This window comes from Coffea arabica, chromosome 8c, assembly GCF_036785885.1.
Source record: "Coffea arabica cultivar ET-39 chromosome 8c, Coffea Arabica ET-39 HiFi, whole genome shotgun sequence".
Taxonomy (NCBI): Eukaryota; Viridiplantae; Streptophyta; class Magnoliopsida; order Gentianales; family Rubiaceae; genus Coffea; species Coffea arabica.
The window spans coordinates 10,715,250-10,733,375 of record NC_092325.1 but is presented as its reverse complement, the minus strand read 5'-3'; the positions used below and the strand labels follow the sequence as shown (position 1 = coordinate 10,733,375).

General features: G+C 35.6%; 2 protein-coding genes across 2 annotated transcripts; both read right to left on the bottom strand.

Moving 5' to 3' along the window:
• Positions 1 to 900: 900 nt before the first annotated feature.
• Positions 901 to 2,508, bottom strand: LOC113705789 (uncharacterized). Its single transcript, XM_027227698.2, has 2 exons — positions 2,182 to 2,508; positions 901 to 1,968 (listed from the first exon to the last, which is right to left on the bottom strand). Exons 1-2 carry the CDS (start codon positions 2,506 to 2,508, stop codon positions 901 to 903), a joined length of 1,395 nt encoding a protein of 464 aa, XP_027083499.1.
• A 3,247-nt stretch (positions 2,509 to 5,755) lies between these two features.
• LOC113707433 (carbon catabolite repressor protein 4 homolog 4) lies at positions 5,756 to 14,538 on the bottom strand. The gene is made up of 10 exons (XM_027229765.2): positions 14,399 to 14,538; positions 13,832 to 13,932; positions 13,708 to 13,748; positions 12,135 to 12,184; positions 11,353 to 11,422; positions 11,094 to 11,215; positions 10,153 to 10,286; positions 8,522 to 8,666; positions 8,269 to 8,416; positions 5,756 to 6,447 (listed from the first exon to the last, which is right to left on the bottom strand). The coding sequence occupies exons 1-10, from the start codon at positions 14,473 to 14,475 to the stop codon at positions 6,142 to 6,144; spliced, it is 1,194 nt and encodes a 397-aa protein (XP_027085566.1). The 5' UTR covers positions 14,476 to 14,538; the 3' UTR covers positions 5,756 to 6,141.
• Between the last annotated feature and the right edge of the window lie 3,588 nt (positions 14,539 to 18,126).

Here is an 18,126-nt window from a genome sequence, read left to right as displayed (position 1 = left end):
GTGTGAAAGTATGGTTGAACCCAATCAATGCTAACTGTAATTTTCGGCAAGTAATGTGATGAGAATTATTTATCCCAATTCGCATGTCATGGGCTTTGTTGGATTTATTTGATTTATCTAGTCAACAAAAACTGCTATACCAAACCATACAAATATAAGAGAGCAACTGCATAACATTAGAATATAATTAGCAAAAGGAAATTACAATGGTGTTTGCCTGTAAATACAGTCAACAATCACTGTCATAGGAAACAGACAAATACACAAAAAGCAGTGACCTGTGTCCATCTTACTAGATACCAAGCACAGGCACATGCTTTGATTCCCCACAAAAGCCTATTCAAAAAAATATCATTTATAGTTTCAACATTCTAGTTACATCCATTTACAGTCAACAAAATCACACAAAAATATTTGCAGGTCCAAGAATACTTCAAGAACTTGTTCCAGATGGACCCTTTCCTCTTCCCCTTCCCCTGCCTCTTCCTCTTCCTCCACCTCTTCCCTGCCAGTTTCCAACATTGAAAGGTGGATCTTTACCCAAATAAGCATAGTTGAGATTAATAAAACCTTTGTCTGCTTCTGTCAGTGGCCTTTTTGATGTACTTCTCTTGTTCCTATGAACTGCTGGCCTTGAGGTGGATTGTTGGGACTGAGGTTGATGTGTTGGCTGCTGTTGAGAAGGATGGGACTGAGGTTGATGTGTTGGCTGCTGTTGAGAAGGACTGAGGTTGATGTGTTGGCTGCTGTTGAGAAGGCTGGGACTGAGGTTGCTGTGTTGGCTGCTGTTGAGAAGGCTGGGACTGAGGTTGCTGTGTTGGTGGCTGCTGAGAAGGCTGGGACTGATTTCTTTGTCCCTGATTCTTGCTTACCTACAAATTAAAGAAAGCATTTCAGATCTCAAAAAAAGGTCACAAACAGGCTGAAAGTTATAATGAAGTGCAAACGCACACGTCGTCTTTTTGTTGGTGCTTCATGCTGCTGCTGTTGAGAAGGTTGTCCAGTAGGTGCTGGTTGTTGAGAAGGTTGCTGTTCAGTAGATGACTTAGGAGGATTCTTGCAAGTTTTAGCATTATGTCCAATCCCTCCACACTTTCTACAGTGGATTACAACCCTCTTTCGTAACCTTTTGCCATGATCTTTTCCTTCTGTAACATCTCTCTTTCTAGCTTTCTTTGGCCTACCAGGTTGAGTGACACTTGCTGGTGGATCCAACTCCAGCATGTCTGACTGTGGCCACTGAATATCTCCATTAATAGGCTGCAACACATTATCATAGATGGTAAAAAATACCTCCCTATGATAGCAATTAGCCAACATTTTGTAGGGATCCTTTTTAGCTCTATGTAGAGCAGCAATTGCATGGGAACATGGAATGCCACTCAAGGCCCACAGATTGCAGGTGCACTCATTTTTGTCAAGGTCAACAGCAAATTGGGCTCCCCGTGGCCCTTTTGCTTGATAACCTGAGCTTGAATTCCATGTTATTTCCCATTGTGCTGCATGTTTGACCCTTTCTTCCACAATCGATCTAATGAGTGGTCCACCATCTAACTTGTATTTTTCCATTGCTGCCCTTCTCTTTTGGATCCTTTCCATGAGGTATTCCCTAATAGCCTCCATCATAGAAATAATAGGCTGGTCCCTAGCCTCTAAAATATGGGCATTAAATGATTCACACAAGTTATTAACCAACATATCACACTGTGTATGTTTGGAAAAAAAGGCCTTACACCAATGTTGAGGGTGTGGTCCCTTCTTCACCCATGCATGTGCTTCTTGGTCATAGGCTTCAAGGTCATCCAAGGCTTGGTTGAAATGTTCCACTGTTGTGGTGCTTGCTATATGCCACAATCGATCCTTTAAACCTAATCCTGGATGTTTCTTTTTTAAATTCCTATACATGTGTTGAACACAGTATCTGTGTTCAGAATTTGGTAGAACCTCTGCGAGTGCTCTGTCTAGTCCCTACAAAAAATATCACAACAGGTATAAGTTAGATATACCAGCCAAGTGGTTAGTTTGAGGGCAACAAGTATGCTATATTAAAAGTTGAGGGGCTTGTTTTTACCTACACTAAAAGTTAAGGGGCTTGTTTTTACCTACACTAAAAGTTCAGGGGCTTAAAATCTGCTATAAAACCATAGAATAAAAGTTTTAGATCTCTCATTAAACTTTTACCTTCTGCTGGTCGGACATGAAAGTATAATGTCCCTGGTTCTGTATTTCCAGGTCGCCACTCAAGAGGGTTAGGAACCATCTCCATTGCTCCGTGGCCTCTTTTTCAACAGCTGCCCATGCAACTGGCCAAAAGCCGTTGTTGGGATCCACTGCAATAGCTGTCAACAGCTGGCCTGGGTACCTACCTTTAATATGACATCCATCCAAACACAAAATAGGTCTGCACCCATCTTTAAAGCCTTTCTTCAGTGGGCCAAGGCAGCAGTACATCCTCATGAACCTTGGATTACATCCAGGTTCTCTAAATGGAGTGAACATAACCTCCATTGTACTGCCAGGATGAGTCCTTTTAATTTCTTCACAATATTGCCATATTTTCTTGTATTATGACTCAGCTGACCCCTTGATCTTCTCTATAGCTAGTGTCTTCGCCTTAGCTGCAACATGCTTAGATACTTCTGCCTGGTAGTCTTCATGGACTGTTTGCCTTAACTCTCTTGTTGGCAGATTGTTATTTGATCTTATCCTCTCTACATACCTGTCAGACAGCCACTTGGCTATAATATTCTTATTTTTCCATGCATGGCTGCATGTTTCATGGACATCATGCAGACTCTTTACTACCAAGTCCTTTGTGCCCAGAGCCTTTTCTATTGAAGCAAATACAAACCATTTACATGGTTCCCTGCACTTGGCCCTCACCCTGGTGGGCTCATTTTTACTAGTCCAAACAGGTTTACCCATCCTAATCCCATACTCGGTCACAGCAGATTTGAATTGTGCTCTTGACTCAAACTTCATCCCAATCTCGAATTTGGGATCCCTGAGGAATTTCTCTAGGACAAAGTCCTTGTATCTCCCTTTGAATTCATCATCTGAAGAGTCATTGTCACTGCTCAGGTGATCAGGGATGTAATCTTGTTGGAGTGAATCTATATCCTCTGGTGCCTGGCTAGTTTGTTCTGCTGATCTGGTTCTCTTTCTCCTAACTTGTTTCTTTCTCGCACCTTGCTGTTGTGTTTCCAAGTCAGTTTCTGTTTGCCTTCCACAAACATTCTCCTGTTCTGAATATTGCGTCTGGTCAATTGTTTCATCTCTCTGCTGTTGCTGTGAAGTTTCACCACAACCATCAGCATTCGAATTCAAAATGTGCAGCATAATCTCTTCACCACCATAGTCATTGGCACCACTGAATCTATCATTTTCTTCCTCTACTTGTGATTCAGATTCATCATCTATGTTTTCACCCTCTGCTTCATGTTCACCTTGCTGTTTACCACCATAGTCAGCTTCATGTTCACCTTCGTGTTCACCACCACCATAGTCAGCTTCATGAACACCCTCTTCTGTCCCAACATTACTAGCTGCATGAGTGCTTTTTGCTGTTTTTGCACCCCCTACCTTTTCAACCGTATCTACACCTTCTACTGGCCTAACATTACTATCCCTTTGACTGTTTTTTGTTCTTTTTTCACCCCCTACATTCCCAACCATACAATCCCTTCTACTACTCTTCCCAGTACCTACATATCTAGTTATGCATTCTTCCTCATCTACTTCCTCTATGACAACTCCAGTTTTCTTTTTCCCCTTGTCTGGTGACTCTATTATTACAGTATTTTTCAATTCTTCAATTTCTGGGTCTGTCAGATGATGGCAATACACTTCCATCACCTTGAATTTATATGCCCAGTCACAGAATGTCCTAACATGGGTATCAGTAGACAATTCTCTCAAACCAGTCCTCATGTCTGCAACTGGTTCAAGGTAATAGTATAAAATGGTTGCATTACGATGACCAACTTTTCCAACCATTTTATTCAACTCATGCATTGACATACGTTCAGCATCACACATATCTATGTAGGCCACTTCTCCATTCTCATAACTGACATAATTTTCCCAATTTATTCTTCCCCCATGGTGTAATCTTATGCTAAATATTTCACATTCTGGATCTGCATATCAATATGAATATATTGTTTCAATACAAGTTGGGCTACAACAAATGCAGATAAATATACTATTCAAATTCAAATATAATTAATTAAAATTTCAATTTCTTTTTCACATACTTTTTATCAAGGGGAAACCCTAATGTAATGCTTAAATCGAAGTTAAACAATACAAAAGTTCCAACTTTTAATGAAATGCTAATTATTCATCAATCCCTACACTTTTTGAACATCTAAACAACAAACTTTGGTGCCCACCACCATACCCCCACATCTAGGACCACTGGCACGTCACTTTCAGTAACCCCCACCACCAAAATTTTACTCTTTTCACCCATCTGACCACTAAATATGCTACCTATTTCACATTTAAAGGTTCCAACAAATATACATACCATAAGCGAGGATAGGATCAAAGTATTCATTTTCTGGCCTGATTTGCCACCCCTCCATTGTTGCTTCAATGTCGATGATACCCAAACCCGACAAGTAGGAATTAACTCTCTTGCTCTTCTCCCTCCGCAAAGATCCTCAAGAGAAGATGAAAATGGAGAAGATGAAAATGGGTAAGGCTGTTGCTGTGAAGTTTGCAGTTGGGTTGGGTTAGGAAAATGGAGGGAAGGTGGAGGAGTTGTGCGCTTTTTGTTTACAATATGCGGACAAAAATGCCCTTTGAAGAACTAAAGTTGCATTCGTGTGAATTGGTTCTCCGGTTGCAAAACCGGAGAAACTGGCTAAAAGGGCCACGTTTTACCAGTTTTACAAGTTCAAGGGCTTAAAGTCAGAAAAAAATAGATGAGGGGCTTAATTTTACCTAAACAAAGAGTTAAAGGGCCAATTGGATAATTTGCCCAAACAAAAATCCTCTTAAACGAGGAATTTCACGGTTTGTAAACAAACTTTTGCTAGTCTAAACTTCTGGAGAAAAGGATTCACCACATCTCTTAGTAATAGTTATTACTGCATGTTCTTGTACTTAAATAATTTCTAGGAAGAAACTTAAATTCCATTGCAAATATCAGAAGGTTCTCAAATTGTTAGTGTTTAGAAAAATAATATTAAGTTAAAAAAGAGGGCTTCAAATTTATGATTACAAATCTATAGATTTTAAGACTCGAGGCGATGGATGTATCTTTGCCTAAGAACCCTGGACCTCAATAAAATCATTAAAATACTTGCTGCTGCTTCTGGTCATAAAACATCAACCATCTGCTTCCCCAAGAAGTAGCTACCTTAACACTTGGAGTTTGCCATGTTCTAGCCTCCAAGTGAGAGCCTAATAATTAACAAACCATTAAAATTTGAGTATATTTTTTATACACTGTTAATGTAAAAAATTCTTTATACAAGCAAGTTTTGATCACGCCACATGACATGAATTTAAACTTGAAATTCAAATCATACGCATGTAATATACTTCTGTAGCTGCTAGTGTGAAAAAATTACTACACTATCAGCACATAAAAAGTTAATCCTTAAAATTTTGGTGCTTGTTGGCTACCAAATTGAAGACAAACAGATACCGTACTTCTTGTTAATCAAATTGATGTGTACTTTTTGAACACATCAAATGTGAAGCTACTCTAATATTAAAAAAAAAAAAAAAAAAAAAACTCAAGTTTGATGAGGGAAAAGCAATGCATTTCAATCAAGAAGGTGAAAATTACATACAGCTCAAGGCAGGGAGACTGCCTATTAAACAAAAATTGAAGCAGCAAAAGAGATGTATTCATTAGCGCTAGCGCACACGCACTCCAAAAGAAATAACCTACTCCTGGAAAGAACTCCTAACGCTATTTCCACTAAGTGGATCAATGAATTGTGAAGTTTCTCCAAAATTTTCACAGAATCAATAAAATAGGACCAACGAAAAACTTGGGGACTGGAACTGCTACAGTTCTACCAAATATATGAGAATGAAGGACCTCAAACCGGAAAAATTAGTAAATCGAGGGATCACCCGAAGCATTTTTTATGTGCTTGTAGACTAAAGCTCAGACGTCAACTACTGGAGAACTTCAAATTCAGCACCAATTGGGAGATGATCACTTGGGTGATAATGATTTGGTAATCCACCTATCACATCAGGGGACTCTGATTCTGGAAGTTCAAGGAAACTGACTGGCTTTACATCTCCAGTAGGAGAAAATAAGGTATAATCGAGAGTTCCTGTGAACCCAGGAGTGCAGTTTGTAAAGTGTGGTTCCTCTCTTGTGTAGGCATAAACACTAGATAGAGGAAGGGGTTGATCATCCGAACTTTCTGGCAGATGCTCAGGCAAAGACGAGCCAGAAACAAGGTACTGATACACCTGAAATAACAGAAGTCTCATTTAAAAATCATAATTACCAGCTAAAAACAATCAGCAACAGCATCCTATTAAAGCTCATTTTAAGATCTTATAAAAATTACGGCACTAAACTTGAATCTCAGAAGAAAATATTTAAAGCAAACTGTATACCAGTACAAATTGATAGTATAATGATTGATTACCTAAAGATACACACAGAGAAGAGCATATTTAATCATTGAAGATCCAAAAAAAAAAAGTGATATTTGCTTTTATTAGAGTATTTCGTGGGAAAATGTTTAACTAGTTTTATTTTAAAATGGACTCATATATTTAAGTAGCATTGCAAGAAGCCCCAAATCCTTGATTTGGCCAGGAAAGAAAACAGATGAACAATCACATGGATAATATGATTCTAAGAAATAATTCTATCCTAGTAGTTTAATGTTTAACACAAGTTCTGAAAGAAAAATAGTTCACAACACCTATCAGCAAGTGCACCTTTATCTGGAATTTTTAGCTTAAAGGACTTTAACTTGAATACTACCTAATGACAAAAAAAAAAATTAACCAGAGAAAACAAATGAGTAGACATACTCATGCAGCCAACAGATAGTGTGTGAATATACAAGCTCTCCAAAATTTTGCTCAAGCACTGAATGGATTCATTGGAAAATGGAAAAGGTGAAGTTTACTTTAGCAAGACATGGGCACTTAGTTGCATAATTGTGTAGTCTATTTTGGTTTTTCTATTACAAAGGCTAATGAAAAATTTTCTGTTTTGCAGGAAATTATGCAATTTTGATATTCGTACAAACGCGCATACATATAAATGCTTCCTGGTGTGTCTTTGTCCTAGAATCAAAGTTGAGAACCATTTTAAGGCCTCAATTGGTTTAGTAAAAGAATCTTACTTTGTGTTTGTAAAAAAGTAAATCCTGGTCAAGGTAGAAAAAGATTTTGGAGTCTTAGATAATGTACTTCTCTTCCAACAGAGACAGAATTCAGTCAATAAAAGTTCCTGCAAACTCTAGCCTCCTTCTTCAGGTTATATTATGGCATTTTTTATGCATGGAAGTTTCCAGGAGTCATCTCTCAAGTTCCTTAATCTTTTCTTCATCATTCTTCCACTACTGCAGATTTAACCTAGTATTGGCATGAACTATTTACCATGAACCTTGATAAGCTATCCAACAAGTCCATCAACATCTCAGCAGCTTGGTGCTGCAGCATATTATTTTTGCAGTATCTGAAGCCCTAAAGCCTTAGTAAACCTTGCTCAAACACACAATTGTTTGACATATGATGAAAGACAATACAAAAGGCCATATATCTGTTTGCAGTTATTAACACACATATTATTACTGACCAGACATGTAAATTGTGAGACACATCCTAGTGGCATAGATGCATGCCCACAACATTATACTAAGGCCTTAGCGTCCAAGCATCAAATTCATAGTATTAAGGGCTCAAGATTGCATGTCCACAAACTTCAAAATGCATACTTTCTATTAGTGTCCCCATCCTTATGGAAAGAGCATGTGCATAACATGATTGGGATAAAAGCTCAGTAGTCACCCCAAACTCAGTCCAGCACATGTATAAACCACACCCAACCAGGACAAAGGTGGGCCAAATACAGAAAAGGCCCCCATAAAAGCGTAAATGGACACAAGCTGGGTGATTCTTTGAGTCAAGTATCATTATCAATGAATTCTTTGAGTAACAATAAAATGCTGAACATACCATATGGGATATATAGGAATCAAATACCATCCACACAAACAGCACAGCAAACAACAGAAAATCCAAACGAAAACACACAAGTTGAAAGAAAACCTGATCTCCAGGGACTGAATTGAAGTCACCAGCCACGATTATGGAAGGTGTGCAATCCAATTGGCTAGAAACTAGCTGCTTAAATTGAGCTAAGCAGGAAAGTAGATATTTAGCTTGTGCAAGCTTGACATCAGCCAATTCTGGATCCCTGAAGCAACAAAGTTAAGATGCCCATCATTGATCTCAGGATGGACAAGACAAATGCCACAGAAACCACCAAACAAAATGGACAATAGTAATTTGCATGGATTACCAGTAAAGGTGGGTATTGGCAATGATAATAGGGTCACAGGAAGGAACTTTGAGTTTAAAGACTGCCATGACACCAACACAATCACGTTTCAGTCTAACGCGAGGATCATTAAGATCACCATGATCTCCTGGAGCTTTACACAAATCTGCATCTCAAAAAGAATCTCAAGTTGTAGCATAGGAACACCATATGTCAAATAAGTTCAGTTAGACAGGCTTCAGCAGGAAGATGTGTATGAAAGTATCATAGCAACTATATGCACAACTCCTTGTAGTGTGTCAGGAAGGGGACAGTACTAACAGTTATAATTGTTATAGCTAACAACTTTTTTCTGTTCGAGAATTTATGATGTTGAAGACTTCAAAATATTTAATAAATAACAAGCCAGTATATACATGTTATGTTGACGCTTTGGAAGCCCCAAAATGCTATATTTGTTTCTTATGACAGAGAAGAGAAGTGGCATGTAATGAGACCAGTATGAAAAATAACTAGGTTGTAAATTATTTGTCAAAAGATAATGCAGAGAGATTGAGAAACATTCAGGGAGAGAAATACCAGAGACAGAAAAGGCATACATTTGACCAACTACAATAGATGAACCCAGGACCATGAAACACTCTGAACTTATACCAGTTCTGCAAACTTAAACTCCTGTCTAGAGGGCCATGCATTAGCCTTCTTACAGTAAGCAAAAATTAAAACAAATTTATTTATCATATCCCTGCTTTTCAATCAGTAAGTAAACTTCTTCAAATATCAAACGAGACTTGGAACATATCTTTCCTCAATATCATCAACGTACAACTATTTAAAGAGCTTCCATATGCAACTGGTACTAAGAGAAGGAAATATGAGAAACTAGCATGTCAATGCAACATGCTGAGTGAATCTTTCAAGTATTAACAAACATCTAATGAAAGGAATCGATAATCTACAAACTACTTAGCATGGACAAATCCCATTTCAACATACAAAGCACCTAACAAAGCTCCAAAATAATCTCCTCCCTGAAACTTAATTACAACACACATCAAAATTTGCTTCTTTTCCTAACTGTGGATAAGAAACAGTTACTCCTTTAACTTCATATTCTAATAGAATCAATGAAGAAGCATTATATGCATTAACCATAAACACTTTGCTGGGAGTACACATCCAAGTAATCAAAAAATAAAGGAAGAAACCAATCACTGAAACAGGGCACAACAACTACCTTTCTACAACACAATATTGTCTAGAAATTTCTGAAATTTGCAAGCATGAACTTCTATGCAAGGATGTTGATAATTCTATGTCCCATAGATATAGAATTATGACATACTGTCACACTTCCAGATTAAGGCCTTGTTTGGACAGCAATTTTCCAAAAAAAAATTGCTACGTTTTCCGTGAACACATTTCCCAATCACCTTTTTACCTCACATATATCAAATCGCTACAGTAATTTTTCTACAAAAAAATCCAGAAAAATGCAATCCAAACAACGCCTAAGAGTCTTGTAACATATGAACATTCTTATTTAGTACATCTAGTTTCCATTTTGTCCAAAAGAAATGTAACTAATTTAAGAAGGAAACGTAGTAGAGTTATCAAAAGGCTTAATAATGGTATAAATAGTGCACGTTTACCATCTTTTAATTCATTATCAGCGTTTCCACTTGGTATTGAAACACCATCTTTATCACCAGATGAAGCTGCTGTATCTTCAATAGAGCTTATGAGATCATTGTAATCTATTGCTTGCTCTAAGACCAGCTCTGCACTAATAAAATACCGAAACTGAAGGTCAGAGAAGAACTTTTAAAGAACTGTGTTTTGTAACAAGTTTGTGATTTTGTCTACCCTACATCCACAAAATGAATATTCAAGAACATCTATTTCTGCATCAGCTACTTCTTGTGATTGAGACTGACAATGTGTGTTTTAAATGGTAACACGGTACATATACAACTTTAATACTAGACAAAAAGGCCAGGAAACAACCCTATGAAAATATGATCCTGATTAGGAACATAACCAACTAAATCCTACTTTTATTAAATATAAATGAGATAAACTGAAACCAACATTACGGCAAGACTATAAATAATTTCACTTTTATTTGCATGAAAATATGTAAAATTTGGTGACATGAATGCATGCAAGAAGCCTTTGAAAAAAAAAATCAGAATGACATGTTTGCATGATCTTAATGTCTAATTATCCAGGGCATCCACGCAAGTTGGCTCCAGAGAAAGACTCTTTATAAGACAAACAGTTTATACATTTTCAATTTCTGGTTTAATGCAAAGTTTGACTTAAACCAATCACATACAAAATCAGAAAACATTTTTGCAATGTTAAATGAGCTGAGAAAAAAGTCTAATAATGAGAAATCCTTTTTATGCAGCAAATTAAATAAATTTTCAGAAATGCATACTAGAGGATTCAAGATATCCACTTCCAGAAAAGTCAGTTTAAGTACATTTTTACATTTGAAGAACTAAGAAATCAATCTTCCGGTTAAAGCAAACATGAAAGTAGCACTGTCAAACCCATTGATATCAGGCATCACCATTGCAGGATATACCTGGTACGTTTATAGAAGATAGCACATCCGTCACGCTTTTGTCCACTTCTTTGAACATAGATACTTGAGTAGCCAAGATTCTCCATATTCATCATGTAGAAGCTATCATACTCATCTACTTCCTGGTATACATGAACCAAGATATTACTCAACGAAGAATGCCTAAGTCATGGAAAACAAAGAACACTGAGAAGCTATGAAGATCAAGAGTGTAGAAGAAAAATGCTGTCCTAAGAGTTGAGAAATACTATACGGAAACCTGTAAGCAAAGAAAATCTGCTCCAAGATTCTTGAGAACTGTCAATGTTGCTTGAGATCGAGCTTTCCATCTGTTGAAAAACACATGCTCTTTAAGTACCAGTGTAAAAGTTACAAGCACGTGATTGAAAATAAAAGATCCAGATAAGCATGCACTAGATTAACAGACTACTTAAACCAAGGTTGTCGAAACAGATTACATAATTTTATTTCTGACATAATTAAGGATGAAGTTAAATGAAACGAACCTAAAGATTGAACACTTTATTATCCTAAACAATAAGAAAAATCATACAAGAGTTCTTCCAGCAAAGGCTGTTAGTTTGATGGTTGCAAAAGAAAACCAAGCAAACTGAACAGAATAAAGTACCGAGAAAATTAACTTAAGAGGTCAATACATCTTATCTGGAACTGAATGCTCAAGAATTTCAACACAAAAGCAAGCAGCGCAGCAGCAAAGAAATTTTTTCTGTTCATTAATTATGATAGGATCTATGATGTTTCTCCTTTAGCTTTAATGTAGGGCCCAATTTCCATGTCACTTGACATAATCAACAAACATTATAAATGAGATAGAGCTCAAATGTTAGTGATGTTTAAGGCATGCAGAAATTCTGAAAAAACTTAACTTCAATGCAAAGTGAAAAGGTTCAGAGGATTCTGGTAAGCAAGAGGAACAACGCATAATCAACCCAATTTTTGGGAAAATACCACTCACAAACAATTGTGGAATGAGAGGACTTAAAGATCACATAAAACAGCAAATGTGGAAGATATATTTACTTGAGGCAAGATGAGGGAGAGTGTGGAAACAAAGCACTCTTCACGTATGCCTGCAATTAAAAATGATTATACAAACTAGAAAAATTACGAAAAGATGAAACTGTCCAAATTCCATTAATTGACAACCATGTTAACTAAGCATTCAGCTCATGAAATAGAATGAGAACGGAGGATATCATAGTTGTTTCAGATGGTTCATTACTGGTAATAGGATGAGTGGAAAAAATCAACTTCATGCAAAAATCATTCAGATATAGCCTTCAAAGACACAAGACCTAAATACATTTTACAAAGCCAAACAGCACCTGGAACTGCAGTTCCCAAAAAACCACAAATTGATTTCTTGGGTGGTAAAACCTTTCTTTTGAAATCTTTGGTTTATTTTCAGATTTCATAAGGATAACTAAACTTTTATTTTCTTTGTTATTTCAAACAAATCTTTTTTTGTTGTTGTAAATGACTTAATTCAGAACTAAAAACGATAGATTTGTAAAATCTCTTAACCAATTATTCATCCTCCAAGTTGCCTTTGTATCTTTTTAACACTAGTACTACTAGTACTTGGCAAACCTCATTGCCACTTAAGCACCCACACCATTCGAACTGTTTTATCTGTAGAAAAATAGTTGAATAAACCTTTGGCAAAAATATGGCATAAATTTGAAGGAATTAGGACCAAGTCAATTCACTAAATGCTTAGGGACTAGAATAAGATCAGTTCCAACTTTCAGAAGATAATTCAACAATTTAAACCAATTGTAAAACCCTTAAACATTATCTGAGATATTCCTAACCAAATTTCTTATAGCTTTCTTCTATTACCCAATATGTTCTTTTTGTAAGAAGAGCAAACACAAATGAAAGTACCAACTTAGCAGCAGAAAAAATATCTTTATAGTCAACAAGATAACTAGGAAATCATTCTTTTAACCAAATTCTGTCCAAGTTAAAGCAGAAGAATGAGTAAAGAAAAGATTCTTAAAGTTGAATAATTGATTTCAAATAAACAGCAATACAGTAAAATCATAATTGAACGTGCAAAACTGCCTAACAGTTTACTTTGAACTGTATTTGTTTGGGATGCTTAAGTCAAGACTATAATAGAAAACTACCGAGTCAAATTGTACTAATCACAGTATTATGTGCGTGCCAAAAGTGTTCATGAAGCAAAAACAAGCCCCAATCCACACATGCCAAATATCCACTTTCATGTTAGGCTCAGAAAGCACTTCATGCATTTATTAGTCCTCGTTCCTTTTCATGTGAATTCCCACAGGCAAAACAAAAACTTGTGGGTCCCTATCCAATTGAAGCTTGAGCCATGAAGAAAACTTCCCACCCATTCAAACTCCACATCTCTTTGATTCCCTATACGTGGGCACCTGATATTGATGAGGTTCAACCACCCAAATTACAGCATCCCATCTATTGTGCTTGACCTTCACAATTCTGCTAATATTTCACGTGTTTCTATTATTCCCAAATAATTTTAATGCAAATCAGATAAAGTGCTTAAAAATTAATTTGAGAGAAACTAAGAAATTCAACCAACTTATAACCTTCATCCACGCACCTGAGCCAGAACGTTATATGACACAAGGCTGAACCTCATGCCTGTAAATAGTACAATCCATTACATCAACCAGCAAGAACAAATTAAAGATCAAAGGACGAAAAAGTCAAATCCAGAAACTTACCGTCAGGCTTACTTATTGATGTAATTTCACTTGTCTCAACAGGAATAAATTTGGGTATTACAGGACCTGCTTTGTAGCTCATTTTGCACAAACAAATTGTACTGCAAAACGATTTTATCAATCCACAAGAACTATACTAAAACTGCATCAAATCTTCAGGAAAAAGGTCAATTTTTAAACCAAAAACACATATCAACAAACTAAAGTAGGTCTAAACTTCCAATTCTCACTGCACTATAGCTTATGGCTACCAAAACTATCAAAACTAATATGGCATTCTCTCAATAAAATGGTAGGCATTAAAATTGGGATGGTTATAGTTTTCAAGCTAAACAAGAAAAGAAATATTCATCAATGGTTTTTCAGAATAATGAGTTTGCAATAGTTCTACAATTAATCAACATATTCATCTTTTTTATTCAACAATTCCTCACAAAATCATCAAAAATTGAGGCAGGAGCAACAACCCCAATACCCAAATGGCCCAATTAAAATTTGTATTCAAGTATTGAAAATTCCATTAAAACCATGCACATATAGTAGTAACTGGTATGTGAGTTTGGGTACCTGGAAGAGAAGGAAGGAGAAGAGAAGCGAGGGAAGAAAAAGGAAGTTGCTCTCCACATTCTTTCTTTCGAATACATTGGTGGTCCGGATGATTTTATTCCTTAAACCCACAGCCCACGTCCTACAGCCCACAGAGTGAAAGGCCGAACAAGATTAATTTGCAAGGCCAGTGCAAAAACATGTGGTTTTTTTTTTTTTTTTTTTTGCACAAGATCAAATATTTTGTTTATATTCTATAGTTGCATGTGTACATAAATTCTTTGTCCCAAAGTATTTTACTAATAACTTACACCATTAGCATTAATAACTTGTAGCGTTAGCACTAAAAATTGTACCAATCATGGAATTTGAACAAAGGCGTATGGATTTAGCCCATCTTCTCTTAACATGTGGTTTTCTGTAATTTTTTGACATTTGGTTTTGTTCAAAACAAATTACTCTCTCTGTCCCATATAATTAGTCATGTTTGGGAATATGTGCTTTTTATACACTAGACACTCCATAAAATTTTTTTTCCTTTTGTTCCACTTTTACCCTTAATCATATGCTGGTCAAAGTAAGAAGTAGAAAGCAATCTTATCACATTTGTCTTTATGCATTATTAATAAAGGACATAAAGTGAATTTCAGAGAATAAAATAGTTAGAAATATTAAACATAACAAATATTTTAGGACAGCCAAAAAAGAAAAATATGACACTTTCAATGGGACGGAGAGAGTCTTTGAATTATAATCTCTTCTTTTGTAAACCAACACTAGGATTTGTAAAAATATTTGTGCCACCCCTAATTTATGTATCTAAATGAAAGATGGATTGGAAAAGGAAATAGTGCTTAAATGGTTTCAAACTTGTTTGAGAAGCAAAAAAAATTTGTCAATTTTAGAATGAAATTATTTGGATACTTAACATGATTCAATAATAGCATTTGCAACCTTTAATTACAAACCCCATTTTTCCCATCCTTTTTGTCTAGCTGCCAAAAAATTGTGGAATTAGTACTGTTAAATACATCCAATTTATTTTAATTCATCGAAATATCATTAATGCCTCTTGCTTGGATTGAATCTAATAATTTTCTTTTATTAGTTTAGTTTAGTTCTTAAACACAAACTCCTTCAAACGTGGCATATAAAACTTAGGAAAGAAATGTAAACTTTTATGATTTCAAAATTGTTTGGATAGAATCAAAAAATGTTCTCTTTTATCATCACAAATTAATGATTTACAAGTTCAAATATTGAGTTTAAAGAAGGACAAGATATTAGGGACTTAGGGATTTAAGTAAAATTTTCATAAGAATGGATATTTATGCCAGTCCATCATGTGTATAGGTTTAATATCTAGAGATCAATCAAGCAAAATTATAGTTAATTAAGTTTGAAATTAAGGTAAGTGGTTTATATCATCTTTGTTTATTTAGAAAAACCTATTTCACTAAATGCTTACAAGAACGGTATTATGATTGACACGTGCTTTTTTTAAAAAAAATGTTATGTTTATATATAAATAGGTCTTATGTTAATAATTTATATGATTCAAAATATGATTGTATGAGTGAAATTACTTTGCAAAATTATGATGATTATACTTGATACTAGGTAAGCTTTCCCGCGCAATGCACAAGCGCCAGGTCGATGTGTTTAAATATTGGTGAATTGTTTGAATTTGTGATTATATTTTGGGGATTTTTGAGAAAGTATGGTGGTATGATTTTTTATTGGTATATTGGCAGATTGCATTTATTTAATTATTGCGGTTCTTTTAGTGTTATTTTATCTTTTAATTTATTTGTAAAAATTTTATTAAGGTTTTTTGTGTATTTTTTGTTTGAATTTTGTTTGTATTTTTAATTTGTTGTTTACTTCACGTGTGTACAGTAGTAGATATTATTTGGTGGCAGGATTTATGTTTTGGTATTCACATGCGTACAGTTAATAGTTCTTTGGAACTGAGGTGTAGTATATAAGAGTGGGGTGGTTTGTTTATTTGGTAACTGAGTCTTGTTTGGTCTTGGTTTATCTGTAGGTGAATTAATGGCATATAATGATCGAGTGTTTTCAACAGTTCAGGATCAATGTCCAAAGTTGGAGGAGGAGCTGAGTAGGCTAAGTATTAGTTGTAATACTGCTTATCCTATGAGAAACTCTTGTCGAAATCATCCTGTTGGACCTATTAATCGGTTTCAAGTCACTCATGTTATGCTGAAGAACGAGATCTATGATTTTTTTAGGATTTTATATAGGGATTGTGAGTGGGGACGTGTGTTGGACAGTGGATTGCGAGGTGGGAGGAACTTGCCGATGCTGGAACTTATTGCTTCAAGAATCAAGTTTGATGCAGCTAAGGAATTGTTGTTCTTGTGGCGTCGCCTTCTTTTGACAGTTCTGGTAGTCATAATGATTGAGAAAGCGTTGTGGAGTTTGTGTTGTTTAAGGTGTAGTAAGGTGTCTAGTGAGCTAAGTGTTAGTTTTGTGTTTTTGTTTGCACTGTACTGTGTGATTTCGGTTGTAGCAAGGTGTTTAGTGAGCTGAGTGTTAGTTTTGTGTTTTTGTTTGCAGTGTACTATGTAATTTCGGTTGTAGTGTCTCTGTTTTTAATCTAAATGAATAAAGCATTAGCGCTTTGCTTTTATGTATTGTTGAATTGAATAATAGAAGAAGCTGAATTTGTGGAAAGAGTTGCGGATAAGTTATTTTATTCTGTATAATTAGCTATTTTATAATCTGGTCTTAGTTGAGAGTTCTTTTTTGTGTTGGATTTTAGTGGCTGTACATATACGGATTTGGAAGTTTTTGGCACAATATGGATAAGGTTTGTTTGTGGTTGACGTGTGTAGAATGTGCAGTGAATTGTTTTTTTTTCTATGGAATCTTTGTGATTCTATGTGTATGTGATTTTGCTCATGGGTTTTGGAAGGTTGTGGTACTATATAGACAGCGTAGTTCTCTATTATCTTTGTGGAATCTTTATGGTACTATTAGTTTTGTGTTTTTGTTTGCATTGTACTGTGTGATTTCGGTTGTAGCAAGGTGTTTAGTGAGCTGAGTGTTAGTTTTGTGTTTTTGTTTGCAATGTACTATGTAATTTCGGTTGTAGTGTCTCGTTTTTAATCTAAATGAATAAAGCATTAGCGCTTTGCTTTTATGTATTGTTGAATTGAATAATAGAAGAAGCTGAATTTGTGGAAAGAGTTGCGGATAAGTTATTTTATTATGTATAATTAGCTATTTTATAATCTGGTCTTAGTTGAGTTCTTTTTTATGTTGGATTTTAGTGGCTGTACATATACGGATTTGGAAGTTTTTGGCACAATATGGATAAGGTTTGTTTGTGGTTGACGTGTGTAGAATGTGCAGTGAATTATTTTTTTTTTCTATGGAATCTTTGTGATTCTATGTGCATGTGATTTTGCTCATGGGTTTTGGAAGGTTGTGGTACTATATAGACAACGTTGTTCTCTATTATCTATAAGTATAGTGTATAGTTGGTTTCTTGTCATGGTCTAAAATTATTGTTTAAAAATGGAGTATAGTCATAATCGTTTTGGAGTATTGCGTGATTTGCATCTGGATGTTGAAGTTATGTTTAATAGATTGTCATTAGCTTGCGTTGCAGGAAGTTTGGCTGGACGTGATGGGGATAATAGAACTTTGAGTGGTTCCGATAGGTCTTTGGCGCACAATATTTTGCTTCGAAATGAGATATATGATTTGTTTAAGAAGTTTTA

Coding starts and splice junctions, on each gene's coding strand:
- LOC113705789 (XM_027227698.2), bottom strand. CDS start 2,508: ATGGAGGTTATGTTCACTCCATTTAGAGAACCTGGATGTAATCCAAGG. Junction 1,969..2,181: donor TCATGTCCGACCAGCAGAAG/GTAAAAGTTTAA, acceptor TATTTTTTGTAG/GGACTAGACAGAGCACTCGC.
- LOC113707433 (XM_027229765.2), bottom strand. CDS start 14,475: ATGTATTCGAAAGAAAGAATGTGGAGAGCAACTTCCTTTTTCTTCCCT. Junction 12,185..13,707: donor CATATAACGTTCTGGCTCAG/GTGCGTGGATGA, acceptor TTTTAATTGCAG/GCATACGTGAAGAGTGCTTT. Junction 8,417..8,521: donor GCCAATACCCACCTTTACTG/GTAATCCATGCA, acceptor TTGTTGCTTCAG/GGATCCAGAATTGGCTGATG.